Raw genomic sequence first — 24906 nt, 5'->3', positions numbered from 1 at the left:
CCGTGACTGGTGAGGACTTCGATCCCTTGCTTACGGTGTCTGTCAGGCGTCACCACTATAAAGTTACTGCTTTCCCTTTGAAGTTAGTATCTTGTATAGAGATACTCTGAAAATGTAGGTATCTACGTTTGATCAAGTGTTGAGGCAAAGGGAACAGTGAACACGAAGGACCTGAGGCCAGCAGGTGCTGGATGTGTTTGGGGGAATGGAAAGAGGCCAGGGTATGTCAAAGGGAACGAGGGAGGGGGAGAACAGAAGGAAATGGGGTTAGAGAGGTAACAGTGGGCCTTGTGGCCAAGGTAAGGAGTTTGGGTGTTATTCCAAGTGTGACAGAAAGTCATTGGTTTGGCGGCTCACATTCCTCTGCTCACTTTTCCAGCCTTGCTGACCTCCCAGTGCCAGAAAACAGCAAATCCCTTTCCTACCTCCGTGTCTTTGCTCATGCCACTCCCACCCCCTGGAATATTCTTCCCTCCCTTTGCATTCCTGGCCCCTTGCCTTTCAGGTTTCTCTCCAACATCACCACCTCAGGCCCTTCCAGGCCACCGTTGTGCTGCCTGTTCACTTACTCATCCAACAAGTATTTATTTCTCCAGTACCTGCCGTGTGCCAAACTCTGTTCCAGGTGCTGGGAATACAGCAATCAAAACAAAACACCAGACAAGCCTCCCGGGGTTCACAGTCTCATTAGGAGGGAGACAGTAAATAAGATCAGGCAGTAAGTGCTAAGGAGAGAGTAAGGTACACAGAATGGTGATGGGAAATTCCCAGGATAGCCTTCCCCCCCCCCCCCCCCCGCATCAGGATAGCCTTTTTCACAAGGAAGGTAGCATCTGATTAAATACCTTAAATGAGGGATCTCTGGGAGAGGAGAATTTCAGGCAAGGGAAACAGCCAGCATAAAGGCCCTGAGGTAGAAATGTGCCTGGTGTGGGTGAGAATGAGCCAGGGTGCTGGTGTGGCAGGAGACAGACCAGTTGGGGGGGGGAAGGTTGGGAGATGAACTCAAAGGTGTGTGGGGACGGGTGGGAGGGTAATAAAGGACCTTGTGGACTTTCCAATTGAGGGAGATGGGAACCACAATGGAGTTCTGAAGGGAGGCAGAGTGAGATCTGACTTGGGTGTGCACAGGATCCCTTCTGGTTGCTTGGCGTGGGGGGTGGGAACCAGGGAGCAGTGAGGAGGTCTCTGCACTAGTCCAGGGCCATCGCTGGTCATTTGTCTTAGTTTTGAAACAATCCTTACTTTACAGTTGAGGAAAGGGAGCCTCGGAGGGTCTGTTTCTGAGCGTGCAGTAAGTAGCAGGAAGAGGATTTGACTCCAGCTGCCTGACTTTAGGTTCGGAGGGGCCAGAGCCAACCTGCATAGCATTCGCCATCACCTCTGCACCTGCCCGGGCGAGGCGGCCTCAGCGCGCATGCGTGCAGGCACAATTTAAAGCGCCCGCCGAGGGTCCTTCGCTCCAGGAGGAAGAGGAGCCCTCGGCTTGGTCCCCCGACGCCGGCGTGGAGGATGCTGGTGAGACGCAGCAGCCAGCGTCCCGCCTCCCGACTCAGGCTTCTCTTCAGCCGCTGACCCCCACCGCTCTCCCTTGCAGAGTCCTGACGCCGCGTCCCCCGACCCTCCGAGCGCCCCAGGCCCCGACAGGATCCCCGAGCGCACGAGCGTGTCTCCAGGACGCCAGGAGAGGCCCCGTGGGCCGTGCGCGCCACCAGGGCTGGCGGAGGCGCTGAGCGCTCTGGGGCTGGAGGGAGAGCGCGAGTACGCCGGGGACATCTTCGCAGAAGTCATGGTGAGCGCGCCCGGGAGGGCACCAGAGGGGTTCCGGTCAGGGGAGGGGAGATCTGGCCGCTCGCCCAACCCCCACCCCACGAGCCTTCCTGAACTCCCACCTGCTTGCAGCCCCTTCTACTCGTCCCTCGCACGGATTCCTTCACAAACACTTCGCAATTTATTAACAAACGTGCTTGAGCACATTCTAGGCCCCGGGGATGCTGTGATGAACAACATAGTCTGCTCTCATTGTAACAACCAAGCAAACGTAGGCGGTAATAGCAGAAAGGAGACCAAAGTGCAGGCACCGGTGCCGGACAGGCACCGTCCGAGGAAATACTGCAGGGATAAAGTTATTAAAGAGACTGAAGTGGGGGAGCCTCTCTCCCCAGCCAGGGGCTCTGTTAGGAACTGAGGTACGGGCATGATCCAGAGAGCAATGCCTGCCCTTGTGGTGCCAGCAGCCTAGAGAGGCAAACGGACAGAACACACAAGGACACACCAGCTATCTCCAGACTGAAAACGCTACGGGGACCATAAAGTGCTGACACAGAGCGGGATGGACGCCAGGAGACTTCTGTGTAGGAAAAGTCCAGGGAGTCTGAGCTGAGGTTTCAACAGTGCAGGGAGCTGGGGAAGGACCATTCCAGGTGGAGGGAACCGTGCGTAAGTGCAAAGGCTCTGGGGTAGGAAAGAGCCTGCCCTAGTCTAGGACTAGAGAAGGCTGCTGTAGCTGCAGTGTGGGTTGTAAAGGGAGAGCGCGAAGAGATGGTGTTGGTGCCAGGGGGCAGGGCCTGAGAGAGTGGTTAGGACTCTCTCCTGAGGATACTGGAAGCCGTGGAAAGGTTTTAAGCTGGGGAGTTTCTCGGCCAGTGCTGTATTTTAGAAAGACCCTTCTGGGTGCTCTGAGGAGGGTGGGTTAAGGGTTGGCGAAGGCTGGTGGTCTGGAAAGCCAGGGGGCGGGGGCAGATGCTCGGGAGGCGCCCTGGCCATGGGGGCTACAGATTGGAAAGGTGGATTGGGGAGGCGTCCAGAACAAAGGCCAAGGCTTTAATGCGGGCTAAGGAATAGAAACACATTTGGAGTAGACGTTGGAGGCCAGTTTCAGTGTGGTGCTCCCGCTTCAGCCACTTGGTGCATGCAGGGAGGCTGCTACACTTGGGGCTGGAGCTCAGGCGAGAAGCCGAGGCACAGGTGTGGAGAGTGAGGCCGCCCTGCCCAACCGCAGGTGTGCCGTGCGCTGCCGCAGAGGGCCCTGCCTCGGACCGTGACCCCAGAGATGCGCGCGCTAGTGGTGGACTGGCTGATCCAGGTGCACGTACGTAACCGCCAGGGGGCAGGGCTGAGCCCGTGTCGCAGCCTAGAAAGCTGGTGATTACTCACGCCCTTCCCCAGGAGTACCTGGGCCTGGCGGGGGACACGCTCTACCTGGCGGTGCACCTGCTCGATTCCTACCTGCGCGCCGGCCGAGTGCGCCTACACCGCCTGCAGCTGCTGGGCGTGGCCTGCCTGTTCGTGGCCTGCAAAATGGAAGAGTGCGTGCTTCCCGAGGTACTTTCCGTAGTGGGGGTTGGGAAGGCGGAACCCTTGTTCGTCGTGTCACAGAACACCTACTGTGTGCCGGGCTGCGGCTTTGCCTATTCTTGGAATCCCAGCATATCTGTAGAAGGCCAGGGCTACCAGTGTGTCCCTTTAGCAGAGGAGGAGACTGAGGCCCAGGGAGAGGAAGACATTTGTGCAAAGCAGGTGGGACTCGGACTCAGGCTTGAACAGTTAGTCTCTGTAGTGGTTCACTAGTTATAGTCCGTGCCTCATCAGAACTCCGTGCCTGCTCAGAGCTGCCTGGTGACGTATAGAGAAGTATTTACGTTTTACAGACGAGGAAACTCCGTCTCGGGTTTTCAGTGATGTCCATGTAACCACGGTGCGAAAATGGTAGGGTTTGAAGTCGAACCCAGGTCTTGCTGATTCTGAAGCCTGCGCTCTTCATGGCTTCTAGAGAACAGATCAATAGCCCCATTTTACAGACTAGGCAGTCGAGGTTCAGAACGGAGCCTGAGCCGATTCGAGGCTCTGCAGGGCAGGGAGCAACCAGCCGGGGTCCAAGACTCTCCCACCTCTTTCCCTGCCATCCGCAGTCGGCCTCCCTCTGCCTCCTGGGCGCTGGCTCCTTCTCGCGGGCCGAGCTTCTGCGTGCCGAGCGGCACATCCTGAACCGCTTGGATTTCCGGCTGCACCACCCGGGCCCGCTACTTTGCCTCGGGCTACTGGCTGCACTGGCCCGGTGCAGCCCCCAGGTGCGGGGCCGGACGGGGCGGGTGAGGGGGGAGTAAGGGGGAGGGGAAGGGGGCGGGGGGGGCATGTCTCGCGGGTAGAGTCGTGGCCTGTACCGGGATAGGGGCGTGGCCTGATCTCCGCGGGGGCGGTGGTGCTTGGCAGGTGATGCTACTTGCCACCTACTTTCTGGAGCTGTCTCTGCTGGAGGCCGAGGCCGCAGGATGGGAGCCCGGTCGGCGCGCAGCTGCGGCGCTGAGCCTGGCACACCGCTTGCTCGACGGGGCGGGCTCCAGCCTCGAGCCCTCGCTTTACAGGTACGGCCCCAGGGGAGCGCCTCTGTGGCTACAGGAACCTACTTTCCTGATCACTGTTTCCCGTCTCAGAATGCGAGACCATGGCGTGGGGGGGGGGGGGGGGAGCAGACTTGACTTTTCTGGGTGTGAGAGAAAATGGTGTCTTGGGGGGGTGTCAGAATGAGGTGCTTGTCCACATTTGGGGACCCTTGCCCCTGGGTAGAAGATACGCTATCTTCCCAGCCTCGGAAGATCCTAGCTGCGTTCCAGGGTTGAGGATGAGAGGTCTGCCACCCTCGAGTCCCCCCGGCTCCCCTGCTGGCTGCGAATGGGCTGTCCCTTCAGCTGCCAGAGGGGCGTCCTTCCCGCCCCCGCCCCCCCCGTTAACCATGTCACTGGAGGCCAGGGTGAGTCCTCTTTTCTCCCAGCCCATCACCGCCCCCCCCCCCCCCCCCCCGGGGTAGAGCTGGATGTCTGCCCATCCTCAGACCCGCTCCGTCCCTCCCCGAGGTTCCGGCTCTCCACTGGCTCGAGAGAGCCCCTGAATGGTCCTCGGGAACCCCAGTCAACGCGTCTCCTCAGCCTCGCGCCCCCAGCTCCGAGGACAGGTCGTCTTCACCGCTGCCCCTGCCCCCGCCTCCGCCTCAGTTTCTCCGTCTTCCCGCCGCAGCCCCGCAGAACTGCGCCCGCTCGAACCGTGCATGGCCCGCGCCGCGCTCCGAGGCCCCGCTCCGGGCCGCGCCGCCATCTTTCTCAAGTACGCGCGGCCGCAGCGCCAGGGCACCAGCCTCGCCGCCGCCCGCCTGCTCCGCCGCCCCCAGCCCGAGCCTCCCTGAGCTCCGGGACCCCAGCAAAAAAGACTGTGCGTGTGTATCCGTTTCCCATGTCAATAAAGGAGATGTGTGGGGTTTTGTTTTGCTTTGTTTTAATCCTGAGCGCTCTCTGTTCTCATTGGGCGAATTCCGACCTCTCTCGCTTTTGATTGGTCACCTCTCAGGCCTCTCCTGTTTCTGATTGGATGCTCTTTACCGAGTCCCTTAATGGCGTCTGGGATATAGGATGCAAATTCTGGACCTCTCCGCCAGGCGGCACTGGCGGACGTCAGCAAGCGCGGCTTGGCAAGCCAAAACTAGGATCCCAAGTGCAAACGCCTGGGGAGATAAAGAGAGATGCGGCAACATGAGTGACTCTCGGGTTCAGGGTTGGGAAGAAACTAGGAGGGATGGGGACTGTGGGAAACTATCCCAGTCATAAGAAATGCTGCCTCGATGTTGCCAGATTTTCAGATTTTGCTCAAGTGAAGCTGAAAATCTACAATTCCATAAGTATCTCTGCTTCCATATATTAGCAACTAATTCAGTATTTTTTAATGGTTGCACATATGCTGGCCTGTGGGAGTCCTGAGTTTGTGATAGTATGGGTCTTTGATAGCAAGTGTTCTATAAATGGGGTCTGATTTACTTAACCCCTAGAGTGTCACGGTGTGAATGGGTACAAATTGTAGCACCGGTCTCATAGAGGTGTGAGGAGGGTGTGAGTTAATATGGATGTAGAGCTTTAGGACAGGGCCTGACACCTAGTAAGTTTTATGGAATTGCTAGCACGGCCTCCGGGCAGGAGTGTGAGCTAGGTACACTTGTCCCCGGTTTCTATCAAACCCCCAGCACCTAGCTATTTAGTAAGTGCTCAGAAAATATTTGTTACAAATCTGTGGATCTGTAAATTAAATTAAATTTAATTTACACTCTCTAAATTAAAAACAGGCCTGAGGTGATCTCAGGAACTCAAACTTAAGGAATATTAGATTCTTAACCAAGCCTAGGTTTGGAGGTACAAGAGAGGAGGAAGTTTTTGCCCTGGAGACGTTCACACTTGGAGGACCAGAGAGGGGAAGAGACTCACTCTGCAAAACTCGATAAGAGATAGAAGCAAATATTGCCGCTGGGATGGAAGGTGCTGTGTTCCTGTTTGGACCTGTCAGGTGGGACCTGCCATGTGGCCTCCAGGAAGAGGACATGCAGTGGCAGGGGGAGGGGAGAGTGGAAATTTAAGTTTGGGGCTAGGGGCTGAGGCCCAAGTCAGGGTCCTGCAGGGTGCAGGGGAGGTGGGTATTATGTAGAGCACATAAAGTTATTCATTCACTCATTCCTTCAACAACTGTACTTGGATGCTGACTCAGCCAGAACTTGTGATCACGCACCTCCCAGTCTCATGGGTGATAAGAAACAGGGGCTGTTAATTTGTCCATTCCTGTGCCAGGCCCCATGCTGCTTTATCTGCATAACGTAATTCGGTCCCTACAAATACTCTGAAGTAAATTCACTTGGTATCCCCAGGTCACACAGAAGGAAGTCAGGGGGAAGCCGAGCTCCCACCACCAAGTAAGCAGCTAAGGAGGGTTGAAGATCAACTATCTCATTCACCCTGTTTTTCTCCTAAAAGCCTCTCATGTGATTCATTTTCTGTACACTCTTGTATTCTTGGGCTGTCTCTTGTCTGCTTTTCCTACCCAGGCAGTGAGCTTGGGGAGGGCAAGAAGCAGGTCTCTTTTGTTCATGGAGTTATTGCCTTCTCCAGGAAGCCTTCACTCACCACCTCAGTCTAAGGCAGTCACCTCCTCTGGGCCCTCACATCCCGTTGTGCCTCCCCCATACATCCCACCCTGGCCACTTTGCCGGAGCTTCCCAGGCTAGACCATTGGGGCTGTCGCTCTCTGGTCAGTGGTCTGTCTCCCGGCTGGACTAGGGGCTCAGTGAGGGTAGGGGCTGAGGCTCTCTCGGTCCCTGCTCTTTCCACCATCACCCAGACCAGAGCCGGGCACAGAAGAAATATCAGCGAATATTTGTTTGCTGTATAGATAAACAAATGAGTTTCCAGGTTGCTATCATTGTCCTACGGTACTGATGAGGATATAGAGTTCCAGGTAATTTGGGTGATTTGCCCAAGTACTATCACTGGTGGGAAATATAAGCAGGGAATTGAATCTGGGCAGCACAAGCCCATAACCTGTGTTCTTATCTAAATCCGTGAAATGCCTAGGGTCTGAAAACCGGCTTTCCACGAGGTTGATATCTTCCGTCTTTTTCCCCGTACACTTGTTTTCCTTCCAGAAAGCTGTGGGAGCTTTGGGCAGGGGAGAGAACAGGCAGGAGGGTGGGAGTAAGGGGAGTGGGAAGAAGGGAGAGGCCGGTTGGAGAACGAGGGCTGAGGCTGATTTGGAGGATAGAAAGGGAAAGCCCTGAGGGGTTTCTCTAGACCCATAGGGGGCAGGCGGAGTCGACTGCCTGAGGTGCGGGGGCGGAGAAAGGGTGGGGACCGGCCCCGCGGGGGGCGATGCGGTAGCTGCAGCGGCGGCCGCAGGAGTTTCCCACAATGCAGCGCGGCGCGCTGTCCCCGGTGCTGATGCTCAGCGCTGCCCCGGAGCCTCCGCCGCGCCCGCCTCCCGCCCTCTCCCCGCCGGGCCCGGGCCCCCGCCATGGCTCGGCTCGTCCCAGCCCTGCCCCCGAGCCGTCGGGGGGCCTGGGCGCGGCGCTTGACAGCAGCCTGCGGGCCGCCGTGGCGTTCAAGGCGGAGGGCCAGCGCTGCTACCGAGAGAAGAAGTTCCGGGAAGCCATTGGCAAGTATCACCGGGCACTGCTGCAGCTGAAGGCGGCTCAGGGGGCCCGCCCTGGAGGCCTGCCCGCCCCCGCCCCCGGGCCCGCCAGCAGCCCAGGGCCAGCCCGCCTCAGCGAGGAGCAGCGGCGCCTGGTGGAGAATACGGAGGTGGAATGTTATGACTCTCTCACGGGTATGGGGCCGTCGGGGGGAGCAGAGGGTGCATACGGAGAGGGGTGGGGAGTGAGGGGCAATCGTGAAGCCTTGGGCGGGGGGCTAGAGCCTGGAAGGGCCCAGACCTGGGGTCTGTGAAGGGAGACCCAGAGCTTATCAAGGAGAGGGGTTGGAGGGTGTAGGGGAACACGGATAGAAGGGCTGAGATGCAAGAAATGGGCTTTGGACTGTTACCTGCGAACCTCCGGTGAGAAAATCTTACCCGGGATTAGCGATTCAATGCCCCATCCTTCACCTGAGATCGCCTTTAGTCCTCTCCCCTGCAGAAACTTCCCAGCTAATCGCCCGCGAGCGCTTGTCTGTGTTTTCGCGCCCTCTAGCGGCGGCGCAGATTGACTCTATCCTGATTGGTCAGAAGATCGGCGGCCCCCGGTGGCCTGAGCAATCCCTAACCCAGGGCTCAGCCACCGGAAAGGGTTGGGGGGCTCCTAGCTGTCAGGTGAAGTCTGTGGGGTGCCGCCAGGCTCTGCGAGCACCGGCCCCGGTGTTCCCGCAGCCTGCCTGCTGCAGTCGGAGCTGGTGAACTATGAGCGGGTGCGCGAGTACTGTCTCAAGGTCCTGGAGAAGCAGCAGGGCAACTTCAAGGCCACCTACCGCGCCGGCATTGCCTTCTACCACCTGGGCGACTATGCACGCGCGCTGCGCTACCTGCAGGAGGCCCGCAGCCGGGAGCCCACAGGTGAGGGCCGGACCAAGCAGGGAAAGGGGCTAGAGCAGAGAAAACAAGGGAACACGAGGAATGATCAGGGCAGAGCTGTTTTAAGGAAGGGCTCTGCTTCCTCCCCAGGATCTACCTCTCCACCCACCTACTCCTTACACTCGGGCACTCACCCGCCATTCATTCACCCCTCCCCTCCCCCCATGTTCCCCTGACATTCACCGAACCACTTCCCATCTATTCATTGACTCATCTATGCCTCCCACTCACCTACTCAGCCACTCCCTACTCACTCACCCCCATCCCCACCCACCCCCCCATTCTCATTCATCCACTCACTAACCCATTCACACACCCACCTAACCATTCCCCTCTTCACCCACCCGCTGCTGGTGGAGCACTCGCTGGGAGGCAGATCCCAGGGCGGACAAGGCTAAGAAATTCCCTGGGGTGGGGTCGTATGGGGGAGGCTTGGCAGAGCTGGAGGCTTGTTGCTTGCCCTCTAAGACATCATAGTGGGGGGGGGGGTGTTGGGGACAGGGGACAGACACAGCATCAGCCTTGTGTTGGGAGCCAGCGACTGGGGAGCAGAGCAGGTACAGGTCCCAGCCAGGGCTGTGGGAGCAGAGGCAGGATGAGTTTTCCCGGTGAGAGGTTTAGAGGGAACAGACATCTCACAGATGTTCTGGGGAGGGTGGGCAGAAGTATGACAGCAGCGTCTGAGCAGAGGCATTCTGGCGGAGGGCACAGCAAAAGCTAAAGTGTGGAGGTGTGAAAGGCCCCCGTTCCGCTTGTTGTGGCTGGGGCTTCTGGAGAAGGACTCTGGCAAGAGCGGCTGTGCGGGGGAGCTGCTGTGGGTTGGGCACGGTGAGGTGTGAGCGGCCACGGTGAGGTGTGAGCGGCCGCGGTGCGGATGCCACCGGCCGTCCCTGGACACCCAGGTAACGCCATGCCCACCTCCCCCACAGACACCAATGTCCTCCGCTACATCCAGCTGACTCAGCTGAAGATGAACCGTTGCAGCCTCCAGCGGGAAGACAGTGGGTCCGGGGCTGGGACTCGGGACGTCCTTGGCTAAGGCCAACGGAGGGCGGATTGCTTTCCCTCCCCCCACGCCCACCTCACCATGTAACTTACCCTGACTCGTGTGTTTGCTGGTAAAGCACTTGTCACTGGTGACCATAACCTCTTTGTGTGGTGTTCTTGTGGGGACCAGGGAGAGACCATGCCTGGGCTTCCCCCTCTGGATCTCAGAAACCCAGAGGGTCAGGGAGGAAGTGTGGGATGGGGGGTGGGGATGCCCTCCTGGGGATGACCCAGGATCAGGGTCTGGGCTGGGGAAAAGACACAGCCAAGAGCGGTAGGGGGCAGGGGTTACCTTTAATGCTGCATTTTGTGCCAAATCCCTATGATGCCCTGTCCCTGAGTATCCCTGCCCACCCTCCCCCCAACTGCAGGGTGGGCACAGGGCCCCACCCTCTGGGGTACAAAGGAATAAATTAAGTGACCCCCTCCCCCCTTCCCCAATAAATAGAGCGAGTTTCCTGCCCAGGGCCTCCCCCGCCTAGTGGCACAGCAGGCCGGGGCAGGGCCTGGGGTGCTACATTCATGGCTGCCCAGGCGGGCGGTGGAGGGCGGGCGTCAGCGGGAGCCATGGGCCCCACACAGGGGCACGGTGCTGTCCTGGCTCTGCCCCTCCATGTCCATGTCAAGCAGCGTGGGCTGCATGCCAGAGGGTCCGGGGCTCTCTGGGGTGTCCGGCCTGCTGGGAGGCGAGATGCTGAGTGTCCGGCCAAAGGAGACCAGTTTCCAGGGGTCCAGGCGGGGGCGGCTCGCAGCCGGCCGGGGTCTTGGGGCGAAGGTCAGGGTAGTAGGGCGGCCAGGGAACTCAGGGGGCCGGCGGTGGGTCGGGAACAAGGTCTGGGGGTCGGGCAGGCGGGGGAAGTCCAGGGGGTCTCGAGGGCCTGGTAAGAGAGGATCAGATGAGGTCAATGGGGTGGGCCAGAGGGTGGCACTGAAAAGCCAGGACCTTTACAGGAGAAGTGGAATTTCTGACTTTTTTGGGATTTACCTGATGTTTGGGGCAAGACCTTGGCCTCGGCCCCCAGCACCCCTAAGCGCTCACTCATCTGGGAGCGACTCTGAGCATCTTCCTTAAGCTGTCACAGCCTGTCCCCGTCACCCCTCTAGATAAAGCGCTCCCCCCAATCCCTCTCTGAAGTGTGGGGTGCGGGCACACAGCCCAGCAGAGAGACCTGAGGCACAGTACTGTCTCCGAGGGGCAGGACAGCAGCTCCCTCCCCTGCCCAGTGCCTGGTAGTAGGTATAGCCCATTCCTATGCGATTCCTACGCTGATCCTCTTTGGCCTTGTTAATAAATGCACAGGGAACAGCTTCTGGCACAGCAGGCTCCCCATAATGCCACGAATGTTACCCGCCCGGCCCCTGGAGGCACTTCGGTTTGCCACCTCTCCTGCATCCCAGGGCTGGACTACCCAGCAGTGAGGGCCGTGGGGACACAGACCCTGGCATTGAGGGGGTCGCCGCTGGGCTGGGACCTTGGACCTGGGGGGGGGGGGGTAGGGGAGGGGGGTGGCTTTCTGCTCCCTGGCTGTCAGGCGCCTCACTCACCAGGGCGGGGAGCCGCGGGCTCAGGCGCCCCCCGCTGCCCCAGCGCCCCGTCCGACGGCGTCCGTCGGTGCCCGCGGCTCACAGCGCGCGCGGCCGGGACGTGGGTGGGCGTGAGCGACTGGCGGGGGTCTTTCTTGAAGCTCTCCAGCTCCAGGTCCACTAGGGGGTTGGTGCTGGGCGGGGAGGGCGGCGGGGAGGGCGCGGCCGGCGCGGCCTCGTCGCTGTCGGAGCGCAGCAGCGAACGCGTGGAGTTGCAGTCGGACACGGACGACAGCGACACCAGGGTGGCCGAGGGCTCCAGGCCCGGGCCGGGGGCCCCGTCGTCACGGCGGCCGGGCGAGCGCCCGGGCGGGCTGAGGCCCCGCGGGAAGCGGCCAGCGCGGGGGAAGAGGCCGTCCAGCCAGCGCCGCTGCTCCTCGCAGTCCGCCGCGCGCGCCTCGGCCACGTCGGCTCCCAGACCCACGGCGCCCAGCAGCGTGGCGCAGCCCAGCAGGGCCAGCTCGCAGCGCCGCCGGCCGCCATGGCCCGGCCGGGAGAGGGGCGCGGGCGCCCCGGGGGAGGGCTCGGCCGGCAGCGGCACGGTGAGGTAGGACGGGGTGGTGTAGGGGGAGGGGGGTACGCTGCTGCCTCCGTCCGCCTCCGCGAACTCCTCTGCAACCGGGAGAGGGCCCGTCACTCGCCTCCCGGGGCTGGCCGCCCCCCACCCCCACCCCGCTGTCCCCACGGTGCCCGGGGGACTCGGTGGCAAGGGGGCTGCCCCGAAAGACCCTCCGGGCAGTGCGGCCACCAAGTTCCACCAAACATGGTTCTGGACTCTTTCCCGCCCCAGAGCCCTTTGCCCTAGGGAATGAGCCTGCAACCAGCGGCTGCCCCGGACCTTTCCAGGAATGTTGCCGACCCACGGGTCCAGTGCCGTGGCTCCCTCCCGGTAAGCCCCCAAGCCCGCAAGCCCCCAAGCCAGAGGAGGGGTCACCTCTTCCTCTTGGGTTATGTTTCCCTCCGGATGCCCCTCCCTCTCCATCTTAAAGGCACCCTCATCCTCTTACCCATCTCATTGAGGCTGGCGAAGCCTGGGGCGATCGGTGTATGTTTGGGGGATTTGCCCAGGTTGGGGGCGCTTGATGACCACTGTTTGCTTCCTTCCCCCAGGGCCTTCAGCCTGCAGGGAGCACCAGAGATGGGGGGAGGGGGTTACAGTGCAGGGCTGCTGGCTGTGGGGGAGGGGGCCTGGGGGCCAGAGGCAGGGCCAGACGTGGGCTGTCAGCGGCAAGTACCTCTCCTCCCCTCCAGCCCGCTCCTTCTGCAGGGTGGAGCTGGGTCCCCAGGTCCGGCCCTTCTTCTTGCCTCCAACCAGTTCTTCCTTCTTTGGGGGCCCGCTGCGGCCCCATGTCCCACTGCCACCACCGCTGCTGCCACTGGGGCTGCCACCACCGTCCACAGGAGTCACTGGGTCGAGAGAAGCCGCTGGGTTACGGGGTCTTGGGCAGTCTCACCCGCTGTGCTCCCCGCCTCACTCTCGGATCCACCCTCCACCAGCAAGTCCAAGGGACCTTGGATTCTAACTCCAAGCATGACCCTTCCCTTGCTTGTCCCCCCCCCCAACCCCGCACCGGCCCCCAGCCTTGGCCCTTGCTGGTCCCTCTGGCAGGGACATACTTCCTTCGGATCCTGGCCCTCCTCTCTCCTCGCCCCTCATGTCCCTGCTCAAACCCCAGCTCCTTACATAGGCCTTCCTGATGTAAAACAGTCATTTTGCTCTTTTATTCCCTTTCCTGCTCTCCTTTACAGCACTTACCACTACAGGAAATTGTCCCCCTTACTGACTTGTTGGCTTGTTTATTCTGTCTCTCCAATGAGAATCAGGGAGGGGACCCTGCCTGTCTCATCCCTGTTGTTCCTGTTCCTCCCGCTCAGTGCATGGTATGTGAGCAGAGAAAGTTTGTGACGACAGACAGGTCAGGGCCTGGGGAGGTACTCACGGCGAATGGCCCTCAGCCGGGGAATGATGCTGGGGCTCGCTGGGGGGCTGGCCCCGTCGGATCCTTTCCGCTTGTCCAGGGTTGGAGAGGCCTGGACTGTGATCTTATGCTCGAAGCCTGCAAAATGAAAGAGACTTTCCTGAGCAAGTGGCTCCATGGGTAGCCAAAGAGAAGGTCCTTTCGTAGGATAGAAGGAGTGCTGGAATGGGAACCCCACTGTTTTGCATTCCCAAACTGCCCAAGTTACCTGAAGGCCAGGGATGGGGGGGGAGGGTGCCCACTTTTGGGCCTCCTGCACCTCTGGGGTAAAGGGCAGCCTTCTAACCGTGACGAGTCCACCAGAGACCTCTGGCACATGCTGGAGGTTGAGAGGAAGGATCCTAACTGGGTCCCTAGTTAACTAAGAATTGACTATGGATCTAGGCCTAAGTGTCCAACGTGGTGGCCATTAGCCACATGTGGCCACGGAGCACTTGCCGTTTGGGACGGCAGCTGAGGAACTGGAGAGTTTACACTTCATCTGTGTGGTTGCAGTGGATTTAAACTTAAACTTAGAAATGGATACTCAGTTTGGTTATTGAAAACATTGAAGTACGTTTGGAACAACTTGGGGTATGTGAATTGTGTGTGTGTGTGTGTGTGTGTGTGTGTGTTTGAGTCTACTTTCCCAACTGCAAATTTCATGAAATCCAAACGCAGATCAAGTATTTTTTGATGCAAATTTAGTGCCTGGACCGAGAGAGATGCGCTGTAACTGTAACTCTTATGCTGGGTTTCAAAGACTGAGTATGAAAAAAGAAGGTAAAATCCCTAACAACGTTTCTTGTGTTGGTTACATGGGACACCATCACATTTTGGATCTATAGATTGGGCTAAATAAAATATGTTAAATTCAATGCCACCGATTTCTTTTTCCAGCTTTTAAGGCGGCCAGGAGCAGATTTAAAACTTAGCCGTGCAGTTTGCATTGGGTGTTGTTGGCCAGTGCTCTTCTGAGCACTGTACCGTGCCTTCTGATATCCCAGAGACAGAGTCGAGTAGACTTTACAGGGCTTATGGAGGTGAGCACTGGAACCGGCCTTTGGGAAAACAAGAGCCCAAACCTGAACTTGAAACTGATTAAGCCACGTGAAACAAAAGGGCTGAAAGTCAGCACTTTCACATGGTTTAATACCACTTTATCGGAAATGCAGGGGCAGGAGGGGCGTACTATGCGATGCCAGGGGGGTCCAGGGGGATGAAAGCGGCAACATCCGCTCCCATTGTGGGAGATGCCATGCAGGATAAATGATGTTCCTCAACAAATTTCTGGCAAGCCAGAAAAAGCAGGAGACTGGAAGATAATTTAAAAAGGAAAAAAAAAAAACCAAACAAACAAAACAGGTGGGAGAGGAAACAACGAAGAGAAGTAGAGGAATGAATGCCTCGAAGGTCATAATAGAGGTTACTCTTGGTGGGGGTGGGGGTGGCTGGGGGTTGGTGTTCGGAGGGGGCGTGAGGAGGGCACTCGGGGTGGCTGGAGGTTCTCTCTGCCTTCATGGGGCGGGGGCCCATATGTGCTCCCAAGCTGTGCTGTTTTCTGGTCCTTTTCCACATGCGTGATATAGTTAGCAAGAAAAAAAAGTTTACAAACTAAAAGGAAGAGGGAAAGCCCTTGTTAGGCCTGCTCCGGGCAGCCTCCGGGGCGCCGGGCGAGGGGGCGGTACCGGAGGGCAGGCTGATGTGGCTGCCGCCTTCCCGCAGCTTGAGCAGGCGGCTGCGCTTGAAGTTGCCCTTGCGTTTGCGGACCCGCGGCTTCTCCTGGCTCAGCTGGCACATGAGCAGGTGCAGCTCCCGCTCCACGATGTCCATCTCGCGCTCCGCCAGCTCCTGCTCCCGCCGCCGCAGCTGCTCCTCCTGGAAGCGCTGCTCCTGGGCGGCGCGCAGCAGCTCCTCCTCCCGGCTCCGGAGCTCCTGGGTAGGAGACAGGCGGCTGGGGATGAGGGGGCATACCTATCTGGCCCCCAGCCCTGTACCCACCTCTCTCCGCCCTCCGCGCCCCATGGACCCGCGGCTGCTGTGGTCAGGGCACAGCACAAGCACGACCTGTGATGGGGCAACTCACTCTTTACCAGCCCTGTCAGGAGGCAACACTGTTTTAGCACAAAGGAAGGGGTGGCTTTATTTTTTTCCCCCTTTGATTTTTAATTTTTTGGCTCCTCAATTTGGAAAACTTCAAACATCCCAAAAAGGCAGAGTAGCGCACCAATGTACTCTTCATCACTGGAGGTCAGCCACTGTTCATACTTTGCAAAGCTGCCTTCATGTCACATCTCCCTTGCTTCCCCCTTCCCTCCCATTCTGGCTATTGGGTTTCAGAACCCCATCGATCAGGCAGTATCACTTGTAAGAATGTCAGTGCATGGTGCCTTTTCTTATTATGCAAAGAAGCCCCCCTTGGCTCTGCATGGACCCAAAAACTGCGGCTCAGGGAGGGGCCTCTGCCCCACCGAAGGCCCCGGAATGCAGGCTCTCGCTCCATCCCTCCCATTCTGTCCCCTGCCTTCACCTTCTCTTTGGTCCGGAGGTCATCGAACATGTGCTGAATTTCCAGCTTCCAGTCTTCCTGCAGCGAGTGGAAGGACTCCAGTGGCATCTGGAACAGGGCTGACTGTTCGATGACTTCAAGCCGCTTCAAGATGCTCCCGAAATCTGGCCGCCCGTGGGGGTCCGGGTCCCAGCATTCTGGGGTGGGGGTGGGGAGGACAGCGGTGGGAGGGGAGATGTCAGTGGTCGTGCTCTGGGGCATCACCTTGCTCCGTGGAAGGCAGGACTTCAGGGGACTGTGGACCGACAACTTCCACGGAGCCGCGGGGAAGGAAGGCAGTGCCAAATTCTCGGCAACATTTCACTCAGTGAAACTCTGGGAGAGAAACCTGGGGACCCACTCCCTCATGTGTGGCAGAATCAAGGATCAGGGAGGAATCCCGGGGCCAGTGAATGCTAACAGCTGCCCTGAGGAGCCGTGGGCCTGGCCAGAACCAGAGTCTGGGGGCCATGGAGGCAGTCTATGGTCTGATGGTTGCGGCCCCTTCTCCCTCATTCCTGGGCCCACTGGGATGGATGGGTGTGAAGCGGTGAGGGCTGGCCCGAGGGCCCCTGCCACCCGAGCTGAGCCCATCTCCACAGGGCCCTGGCTCACCCTCCAGGAGGCGGGCAAAGGGCTCGGGGCACGTGGAGGGGATGGGCAGCGTCAGCTTGTTCATAGCCACGCCATATGCCACGGCCAAGGCGTCGATTTCACGGTAGGGGACCTCACCCGTCAGCAGCTCCCAGAGCAGCACCCCGAAGCTGCAGGTGGGGAAGAGGGAGGGGTGATGCTGCAGCCCACCCCAATCCTCACCTATACCCCAGCCCTGCCTCTGGTCCCCTGGGGGGCCTCCCTCACCCCAGCAACCCCCAGTGAGGCCACAAGAACGTGATTGACCTCTGCCGGCCTGATCTCAAATAGATGTTGTGGGGTTGGCTCTCCCCGATGTCTTGCCTTTGCTCTCTCTCCCCTCACCCCTACCTGAAAACCTTCAGTGTGTCCCCTGTGCCCATGGGGCAAAGGCATTTTTCTTAGCCCTGACCTCTGATGACCACTGTAGCCCTTGAACCAACCCCAGCATCAGCTGCGGCTACGTTGAACAAGTTGAACAAGCCCTGTTCTTCCTACCCTCTGGCTTCGCACATGCTGTTCCCTTTGTCGAGGACATCCTTCCCTTTGCATAACTGTTCTTTAAGTCAGAATTCAGGTACCCTCTCTACCAGGAAGCTTTCCTTGATTCCAAAGCTAGCTTAGAGGCCCCTCCTCTATGTTCCCACATGACCCCTCAGCACTTACCTCTAAAAACAAGTTAACACTATTTAACATGTATAAAGCACTTACTCCAGGCCAGCACCGTGCTAGGCGCTCTCAGTAATCCTCACAACAGCCCTGTAAGGCAGAAGGTATGGGTATGACCCCCGTTTTATCCGGCGAGCAGGCACAGGCTCAGAGAGGATAAGTTGTCTGCCTAAAGGTCACACAGCCAGTGAGTGGACAGGTCTCAGGCGTGCTTGAGGCCCATGGCAGTGTCCTTAATGGATACGCAACACCAGGGTGTGCACCCCTCTGCTGGTCCCCTGCGGGTCCACCTGCTCTGGGAAACTGAGCTCCCTCGGGAGCCTAATGACCATCTCCTGCAGCACCCCGCATGCGGAAGGTCCCCGGGCTCCCCCACATCCACACGTGTGTTCACTCCACATAGCAACACATCCGCTCTGTGCCAGAACCATTCAAGGCCCCGGAGCAAGAGGGACACCATGTCTCCTCTCCTCCAGCTGGCAGCCTCCCTTCTCACGGCCAACACTGGTGACTCCAAGTGGGGCGTATCCTGTCTGAAATCATTTTCCATCCTCATTTGTGGCTAAGGGAGCCCCTGTGGTGACGGCTCCGGACAGTGGGATGGAGGAGGCTATGTCCGCTGCAACTAACTTCCGGGAAGTGTCCTTAGAGAGAAGGGGTATCTCTTCCGCTTTTAGCCTTCCTCCTGGCTGTAATGTGGTCCTAAAAGCTGGAGCCCAAGCAGCCACTTTGGATGATGAAGCGAGCTTGGGAATGGAGGCCACGCGAGGTGGAGGAAAATAGCAGTGGTGTGAACCCCGCGCCTCCCCCGCGTCGAGGGAAACCCGTGGGGATGTTTGGATGGTCACAATGACCAGGGAGCGCGATGACGCTTGGGGGCCGGGAACCACATATGCCTGGTGTCCTGAAAAGTACAGGTGGGACAACACAAGGAAGAATGACCTTGCCTGATGTCAATGTCACCCCTGTTGAGGAACCCCCTGATCTAGGATCCCGAATTCCTGTCGCCGGGGGCCCCACAGAGGCCCTGGGCTTTACATGCAAGCAGAAGCTTCCGTTTGTTGCGTTTGGGGTTTTCTGCTCAGAGATCTGGCTCTGTTAAATGTCCGGTACCACAGACGAATGCTTCAATGAAAAGCTACTCAGAGCCTTCTTCCGAGGGCTGCACTGCTCTCAGAGACCTCCTGTCTGATTTGTCTGCCCCAAAGCCATGACTTTGCTGCTTGGTCCATCTGGAGCCTCAGCTGGGGACTGACCCGGGTTGGGCTCCCTCCCAGGAGGAGGCCAGAGGTTGAAGAGGTCCCAGCTGCCACCAACCAGCCTTGCTGGTGAGGGCAACAGACTCCTCACTGGCGCCCTCCCCCACTACTCCTGTCCCCCACAATCCCGTCCTCATCCTCCAGCCCAGGGAGGCTTGCAGCACTCAACCAGACCGTGCCATTCACCAAGGCTACTCTTGGCTTTCGCCCGCACTTAGAATCAAGCCCAGTGCCTGGTCCCTCGTCCAGCTTTCTCCTCTGTCATTTCCTACCACCTCTCTCCTTGTCTGCTCTGCTCCAGATTCGTAGGCCTCATAGTTATATCTGGAATGGACCAAGCTTGTTGTCACACTGGTGTCTCCTTTGTGGGCCCTGTCCCTGCTGCCTGGGAAGCTTCTTCCCCCAAACTGCACAGGGCTGGCTCCCTCGTGTCTGCCCGAACTCAGCTCAAGTCTCGCTTCCCAGCAAAGCCTTCCCCAAAGTCATCCTCTGGCTTTTCGATCTGCCCCCCACCCCCGCTGGCTCTTAATACTGTCTGCTGCTTTGTCCTGGGGAATTAGCTCGCTATCTTTTGAAATTATTTTAGGACTTTTTAAACTCAAAACCAGCTGTTTTCCTAGCCTTTTTGTGAGTTTATTTACTTACTTACTATCCCCATGGGCAGGAAATGTGTCTACTTTTATTTCCTGCCATATCCCTAGCACCCAGAGTAGACAGATGGACGGATGGCTGGGTGGATGGGTGGACGGACAGACGCCTCCAAAGGCCTCAGTTTCCTGCTGACAAGTGGGGTGGCATGCTAGATGCTGTCTGAGGGCCCTGGTGCTGACACCTTATCTCTAGATCTTTGGAATTTTCCACTCGAATCCGAGTCCCCAGCTGCCACCTGACCACACGGAGCAGACACCCCCTTTGGTGTCTGCCGGCCTGACCTTGGCCAGGCCCAGATCCTCGCTTCAGGGGGAGACCACCCCTCCCACTCTGTCACCCCTGCCCCCGCCCCCGCTCCGCCATTGCCAGGACTCCCCCGCCGCCCCCATCAGCACCTCCAGACGTCACTGCTTTTGGAGAAGAGGGAGAGACGGATAACCTCTGGAGCCATCCAGGCGTAAGTCCCCGCAGCGCTCATTTTGGTGGTCTTGTGCCACTCGCGGGCGAGGCCGAAGTCTGTGATCTTGAGCACCGTGTCTGCGAGGTTGTGGTTCTCGATGGCCTCCAGGATAAGGACTGGGGGGTGGGGAGGAAGAAAGGTGGGTCACCCCACAGCTTCTCTGCAGACCCAAGCATCCTGGCCCCTGCCTCAGCTGTAGTCCCCGACTTGTTCTCTCCCCACCCTTGAGCTGTCCATCCCCCTCCCCGTGGTGGCTCCTTTCCTGATCTGGAATATCATGGACCCTTCCATGTGGTCCAATTCCTGCCTGGGGCTCCCATGAACGGGGAGGGGGCTTCTCCTGGGCTTACTACCCTCCTGACTTCAACCTGGGCTCTGGGGAGCTCATCACAAGGTCAGTAGCCAAGAGGTCAGGCTAGACCTCTGGGTCTAGCCCAGAGGTGGGGACTACAGGCCATGAGCAGAAGGGACGAATGTGGTTCTCCTTTATCTTTGTCACCCCCTGTGGCAAACTGCATGGGGGGTGGCATTCTACTCCCTTCTGCAGCATCACAGTCCTGGCCACGTGACTGTGCATTCCTCTCCCCGGGAAAGAGGCAGAGCGCGTTTCCCCCTCCTTGACTTTGGGTTGTTGGCCACGTGACTTGTTTTGGTCAACAGGATGAGGCTGAAGTGACAGAATGCCAGGTCCTAGCCTAGGCCTTGAGAGGCCTCACCCATCTGCCCACCCTCTCAGCTTCTGCCATCACCACGAGACCATGCCCTGCTCAGCTAGCCTGCTGGTCCAGAGTACATGGGAGCTACTTGGAGTCAAGGCTCTCCCGCTGAGCCCAGCCTACAGCTTACCCTCCGGCCGGTGTGCACATGTGTGAGCAGCAATAAATGACATCAAGTTTTAAGACACTGAGTCTTGGGGGTGGCTTGTTTCATAGCATCGGGGTGACAAAATCAGAGAGATGTATCCCCCAAGCATATTGAGTGGCTCCAACTTGCTGCCTGGGATGGTTCCTAACGATGATTATAATCACGGCTGGTGTTTATCAGCAGTCCATTATACGGCATGCACTGTACTAAGCCCTTCACATGAGTTAACTAGAAAGCAGCCCATTTTAGCGACTTGACAAACGGAGGCTCAGAGAGATGAAGTCTCCTGGTCAAGATCATACAGCTAGAAAACTGTGCAGCAAAGACCTGATCGAGATCTGTCCCGAGAGCCCGATCTCTTAACTGCTATGATGTTCTACCAGCTTCTACCAAACGGAGGCCCCAAAGTGTACAGGGTCCTGCCTAGGTTTGAATCCTGCTCTGCCACTCACTAGCATCCTTGTTAATGTGTTCTTCTTAACGCTAAAATTTCTGCTCTGTTAAATGAAGACAACGGTGATATTTACCCTAGAGGGTTGTAGGATGGATTTAGGGCCTGAAGCAACAGTACGTCCTCACAAAATCTTGGCTATTGTTATTAGTGTGCGATGTCACCGTAATTGGTCCTTAGTCCTCCACCTGGGTCTTTGATCCTTTCTGGCTACATCTCCCGTCATCAAAGCCTAGAGGCCTCCCTCGACTCTCTGGCATGTGACTCCATCCCTCTGTTCTTGGTCCCCACCTCTCCTATTTGTGGGGTGATCCTGTGACAGAGCGAACATGCTCCCATCTGCGTCACCCCTGCTTAGTAACCCTCTAATGGCTTCCACAGCATTGACTAAAATACCCCAAATCCTCATGACGGCCCCCAGGGTCATCCTGATCTGGGCCCTGCCTACACTTCTGACCTCATCTCCTAACTCTGCCTCATTCCTCTTCTTCCAACCCCTCTGGTCTCCTCGCTGTTTTCTCCAACAAGGCATGTTCATTCCCACCTCGGGACCTTGGCCCTGCCCAGACCTTCACAAGGCTGGGTCGTCTTTGCTCAGGCCTCCACTCCAGGATTGCCTCCCCTGCCCATCTGACTCCAAGAGCTCCTTCTGCCTCATCTGTGATCTACTTTATTTCCTTCAGAGCCCCTGATACTCTCTGGAAACTGTCATCTCTCTCTCTACCTACCCATCTAAATAACCATCATCTACTTCTATTTACAGGCCTCTAACTTCCATATGGGGAGATCTTGCCTGGTTCACTTCTGTAATCCCAGAGCTTACGATAGGGCCCATATACTTAATTCTGCTTATGAATTACTGGTTGAATGAACCAGTGTATGTGCGACACCAGGAGAGGGGCTCCTCGGGAAAGAGAAATGGAGGAAGCTGGGCTGCGACGCCCCATGACCTGTCCCAGCCACAGACCTGTCCCATTGACTGAGCCTACAGAGCCCCAACAACCCCATGTCCGGTGGCAATGGCTGCAGGAAACCTGGCGGCAGGGGTGTGTGTCCTTACACTCCACCTTCAGGCTGTTGAATCAGCAGGGGTGAGGAAGGGCCAAGAAGAGCACCATCAGCCTCAACAGGACACGCTGCCCATCCTGCCTCCACTTGCCCAGCATATCAGAGCATCGGGGAAGGCAGGAGCCATCTGTGTGTCTCTTGCTCCATTCCCCAGCCCTGGCACAGTGCTTGGCACCCCTCGAGCTCCTGGCAGCTCTGTTAGTGCCCAAATGCGAGGCCTAGAAGGTAAGGAACACACATCCTTCTGCTGCAGGGGCTTTGCTGTTGCGGGGCGGGTGGGGGAGGGCAGAGTGACAAAATTGTAAAACAAAAACAAAAAAACAAACAAAAAAAAACCGCGAGATGGATTCAACCAAATGTCAAGGCACAGAATTGGCACAAATCAGAAGTAGATGAGATGCGGGGGTCCAAAGGTGAGGGCAAAGGGGAACCCGTCACATTTCAGGTAAGGGCAGGGCACACTCTGTCCTCATTCACTGCTGAGCCCCTTCCTTAGCGCATGACTTGGCCCAGCAAACACCAGATGAGGAAAGAAAGAATGAATCCATCAGTGTGGAAGGAAAGGGAGTGAGGTAGGGCAGAGGAAGGATGGAAGAGCCAGGAAGGTAGGCTTTCCCCGGCTGTATACTTAGGACCCCGGGCAGGGTGTGGCTCGGGAAGTACTGGGGAATGAATGAAATCTTTAGTTTGTGAGGACCACAAGGGTGGAAACCACCGGGAAAAAGTGCTCAATTAACATGTGCTAACATCATGAGAAGCTCCTGGACCTAAGTGGGGGTCCTGGGGAGCCTTCCCTTCTGCCTGGTCCCAGTTCCCATTCAACCAACCAAGCAACTTCTGAGAGCCTGGGATAAGCCAGGAAGCCTGGAAGCTTTTACATAAGGCACGTCCCGCTTCCTCCTCCCTCACCTCCACTTGGCCTCCGCTAGCTGGGGCAGAGGCCTAGGAGGACACCAGGAAGTGGTTCTCAAGTGGGGGCGGCTTTATCCTCCCCCCACCCCCAGAGGACATTTAGCAATGTCTGGAGACAAGTTTTGGTTATCATAATTGGGGATGGGGAATGCTCAGGGCATCTGGTGGGCAGAGGCCCATGAGCCTGCTAAAGGGTCCCCGACACACAGGGCAGCCTGCTCCGATCCTCTGGCCCCAAAGGTAAATAGTGCCGAGGCTGAAAAACCCTGACTCCAGGATAGACTCTATCCCCACCCGGCAGACTCTGGCATCAGGGCTGGACAGGGAATGCCATGAGGGCGGCCACTGCATCGGTGCTGTTTGATGCCAGGAGGGCAGGGTCGGTCACATTTACTGAGCTACTGTGACTCTGTAGTCTGGGGTACAGGTGGTCCCTTGACCTTTCTGAGCTTCCTTTTCCTCCCTTAATGGGCGAGGCCTGCCTCACTTGGCCTAGAAGGTATACTACTGCCCCTTCTCACCCTAGGCAGTGTCTTCTGGTGTCCCCATTTCCCGCCACCTACGCTTGACCTCACAAGATTCTGTGGAAGCAAGTTTTGGGGGGAGGACACCACTTACTGTTGATGGACTTGAGGTCCCGGTGGATGATGGGCACAGGGGCATCATTGTGTAGGTAGTTCATGCCCCGGGCCACCTGCACAGCCCAGTTGACCAGCACGTGAGGGGGCACCCGGCGGCCTGCCAGCACCCTGCTCAGTGCGCCCCCCCTGGCATACTCCATCACCAGGCAGAGGTGTGGGGGGCTGAGGCAGGCACCTCGGAGGGCAATGATGTTGGGGTGCTTCAGGGCTCCGAAGAGCCGGGCCTCCTGGCGCACCTGCTCTGCTGTCACTGCCGGGTCCCGCTCAGGGTCCAGCCGGGCGGCCTTGACAGCCACCTCCTCGCCGCGCCACAGGGCCCTGTAGACCTTGCCAAAGCCCCCTACACCGATGATCTCCTCTAGCTGCAGCTCGTGGAAAGGGATCTCCTGGGGCAGCTGGAGGCCAGCGGGCGCGGAGGGGGCGCCGGGGGCTACGTAGTTGCTGGGGAAAACGCCCACACGGCCGCTGGGTAGCTGCCCGGTCCACCAGCCCTCGTCGCCCGACACCGCACAGTCCTGGGAAAGCACCTGGACGCGGTCTCCCCTCCGCAGGGTCAGCTCCTCATCGCCCGCCGCCTCGTAGTCGAACACCGCGGTCCAGACGGGCCCCGTGGGGGTCGTGCCCCACTCCTTGGCCGTCCCCCCCTCCTCCTCCTCCATGGGGGAGGGGCCGGGGGCTGCGGGAGGCCGCTTCACACTGGCTGCCCGCGGGATGCAGATGGGGGGCCCCGGTGGCCAGGATGGGGGGCAGTCCCTGTGGGTTTTAGGGGACTCCTGGTGGCCATGGCCGGGGGGGGGGGCTCCGCAGGAGCAACAAAAAGCCTCCTTAAAAGGGCAGGGTCGTCCCCTCTGATTTAGCTGCCCAAGCGGGGCGGGGTGCGGGAAGGGCGGCGGGTTCACCTGTTCCCCCCAAATGTCAGGGCGCTAAGAGGGCCTGGCCGCGCGGCTCCCGAATTCCTGCCGGGGCCCGCCGGTGGTGGACGAGGGTGAGGGAAGCAGGCAGCCCCCTTCCCCGCGCCTCTCACCCCGCGCAGCTCCACCGGCGGCCCCCGGCTCCGCATCCCGGGCCACGACTGCCGGGCGGGGTGGGGGTGGCTGGGCCCGGGGGGCGCCTGCCCCGCGATGGGGTGGCGCGCCCCTCGGCCTTCTCACGCGCGGGGCGGCCGGGCGGCCCCCATCCTCAGCACCCGCCTCCCGGTCGGCCCCAGCCCTGCCCCCGCCCGCACCGCTTCCCGGGGCCGCCGGCGGTGCCTGAGTGACGTGCTCGCCGCCGCCGCCGCGGTGCCGCCTGGGA

The 24906-nt window shown here is 58.7% G+C and overlaps 3 protein-coding genes across 4 annotated transcripts; 2 read left to right on the top strand and 1 right to left on the bottom strand.

Annotated features, from left to right (window-relative positions):
- Positions 1–207: 207 nt before the first annotated feature.
- LOC123930971 (cyclin P) lies at positions 208–5242 on the top strand. Of its 2 annotated transcripts, XR_006816193.1 has the most exons (9): positions 208–718; positions 1339–1518; positions 1598–1792; positions 3002–3091; positions 3169–3324; positions 3912–4070; positions 4213–4364; positions 4587–4750; positions 5014–5153. XR_006816193.1 is itself a non-coding variant. In XM_045987547.1 (8 exons), exons 2-8 carry the CDS (start codon positions 1513–1515, stop codon positions 5177–5179), a joined length of 924 nt encoding a protein of 307 aa, XP_045843503.1. In that variant the 5' UTR covers positions 211–718; positions 1339–1512; the 3' UTR covers positions 5180–5242. The 2 variants fall into 2 exon arrangements, 1 of the variants encoding a protein (XP_045843503.1); XM_045987547.1 differs by lacking the exon at positions 4587–4750 and having other exon boundaries at positions 211–718; positions 5014–5242.
- Positions 5243–7685: 2443 nt separating this feature from the next.
- Positions 7686–10014, top strand: TTC9B (tetratricopeptide repeat domain 9B). The gene is made up of 3 exons (XM_045988651.1): positions 7686–8130; positions 8668–8850; positions 9798–10014. Exons 1-3 carry the CDS (start codon positions 7716–7718, stop codon positions 9905–9907), a joined length of 708 nt encoding a protein of 235 aa, XP_045844607.1. The 5' UTR covers positions 7686–7715; the 3' UTR covers positions 9908–10014.
- Positions 10015–10213: 199 nt separating this feature from the next.
- On the bottom strand, positions 10214–24834 carry MAP3K10 (mitogen-activated protein kinase kinase kinase 10). The gene is made up of 10 exons (XM_045988526.1): positions 23591–24834; positions 19613–19793; positions 16621–16769; positions 15988–16163; positions 15146–15392; positions 13440–13556; positions 12735–12906; positions 12507–12619; positions 11461–12111; positions 10214–10793 (listed from the first exon to the last, which is right to left on the bottom strand). The coding sequence occupies exons 1-10, from the start codon at positions 24270–24272 to the stop codon at positions 10471–10473; spliced, it is 2811 nt and encodes a 936-aa protein (XP_045844482.1). The 5' UTR covers positions 24273–24834; the 3' UTR covers positions 10214–10470.
- Between the last annotated feature and the right edge of the window lie 72 nt (positions 24835–24906).

This window comes from Meles meles, chromosome 19 (genome assembly GCF_922984935.1).
Source record: "Meles meles chromosome 19, mMelMel3.1 paternal haplotype, whole genome shotgun sequence".
Taxonomy (NCBI): domain Eukaryota; kingdom Metazoa; phylum Chordata; class Mammalia; order Carnivora; family Mustelidae; genus Meles; species Meles meles.
The sequence above is the reverse complement of the archived record's forward strand: the minus strand, read 5'-3'. Positions and strand labels throughout refer to the sequence as shown.